The sequence below is a fragment of the Priapulus caudatus genome, unplaced genomic scaffold (genome assembly GCF_000485595.1).
Source record: "Priapulus caudatus unplaced genomic scaffold, Priapulus_caudatus-5.0.1 Scaffold10065, whole genome shotgun sequence".
NCBI classification, from domain to species: Eukaryota; Metazoa; Priapulida; class Priapulimorpha; order Priapulimorphida; family Priapulidae; genus Priapulus; species Priapulus caudatus.
Genome location: NW_014587126.1, coordinates 952 through 2617, shown reverse-complemented (window position 1 = coordinate 2617; position 1666 = coordinate 952). Strand labels below are relative to the sequence as shown.

The following is a 1666-nucleotide window of genomic DNA, read 5'->3' as shown; positions in this document are numbered from 1 at the left end:
CCCAGACGCTCTGCGGCTCTTGTTATATACCGCTGCCGGGGACGCCCTCTGCTGGCATCGCCATGGCGGGAGCGGGCGCCTTGCGTTGCGAATGCGAGTTGTTTGTTAGATGCATGGTGGTCTCAGCAGTAATCGTCGCTACGGGATACTGCCAGGGGGAGCGTCTTTGTCCGATAAAATTCGTTTGCGTAATTTTACGTCCTAACGTTCGCATTAATGTTATATGTTTTTCTCGTGGATTGTTGACAGAAAAGTGGTGAAGTTGCGAGTTTCTTGTATACAGCATACAGAGGTCCGGTGTGCGTGGAAATAGTTCTTGTTAAGACTTGTTTCTGACGACACCCCCCCTTCCCCCGATGTTTAGCAGTTTGTGGGCCTGATCCGTACGTACGCGCACTTGTTAGTTATCGATCAACCGAGATCGTCTGCTCGCGCGCTCCACTGGCTGTCGCGCGGCGGACGCCATGACGCGTTCTCTTGTTTTGCGCTGCAGGGGCGACCACACGTCAGTGGACTTCTACCTGGCCGTGTTGCCGCCGAAGACGGAGGTGGTAGTGTTCAGCATTGACGGCTCCTTCACCGCCAGCGTCTCCATCATGGGCAAGGACCCAAAGGTGAGGAACTCGCAGTCCCGTAGATGGCAGCACATATATATATGTATGCACCATGCACACACGCACGCATATATATATATATATATATTTATTCATACATACGTATATAAACTATATATATATATATATATATGTGTGGGTATATATTGTAAGGTAATAAACATTTAACGAATATGGAAACGATTTCGTAAAAGATAATCGGCGATAAGGACGGATTCACGCAGGTTTTCGGGCGTTTCGCAAACCCTCCGCCCGACCATTTTCGCGAGGCATCGCCCTCCGACTCACCCCGCGGCGCCCCCTGCCGGTCTCGTTTGTTGCAGGTTCGCGCGGGCGCGGTGGACGTCGTGCGGCACTGGCAGGACCTCGGCTACCTGATCCTCTACATCACCGGTCGGCCCGACATGCAGCAGCAGAAGGTCGTGTCGTGGCTCGCCCAGCACAACTTCCCCCACGGCATGGTGTCGTTCTGCGACGGCCTGTCCACCGACCCCGCTCGTCACATAGACCAAACTATCTACGCAGCCTACCCACGAGTGGTGGTGTGGGGGTGAGGGCGGGAGGTGGAGGATGAGGGAGCAGGAGGGAGGAGGCATGGTTGTCGTTCTGCGACGGCCTGCCCCGACCCGCTACGTCAAGCAAGACCAACTATCTACGCAGCCTCACACACGGGTGGGGGTGGTGGGGGAGGGAGGGAGGGGGAGGATGGAGGAGGAGGAGGGAGGGAGGGGGGGATGGAGGGGAGGAGGAGGGAGGGGCATGGTGTCGTTCTGCGACGGCTGTCACCGACGCCGCTGCGTCACAAGACCAACTGTATCTACGCAGGCCTTAACACGAGGTGGGTGGTGGTGGGGGCGAGGAGGGAGGGGAGCGATGGAGGGGGAGGACGGAGGGGAGGAGGATGGTGTCATTCTGGCGATGGCTCTGTCGCACGCACAGAGCCCTGGCGTCACTAAGACAACTATCTACGAGCTCAACACGAGGTGGGTGTGTGGGGCGAGGGAGGGAGGGGAAGGATGGAGGGAGGGGGGGAGTGGAGAGGAGGGGAGGAC

At 57.2% G+C, this 1666-nt stretch overlaps 1 protein-coding gene across 1 annotated transcript; it reads left to right on the top strand.

Moving 5' to 3' along the window:
* Positions 1-493: 493 nt before the first annotated feature.
* LOC106820307 (protein retinal degeneration B-like) lies at positions 494-1168 on the top strand (the record flags this gene model as incomplete). Its single annotated transcript, XM_014824829.1, has 2 exons — positions 494-614; positions 938-1168. Coding segments are annotated over 2 exons (352 nt in total), but the record flags the coding sequence as incomplete, so codon positions are not given.
* Between the last annotated feature and the right edge of the window lie 498 nt (positions 1169-1666).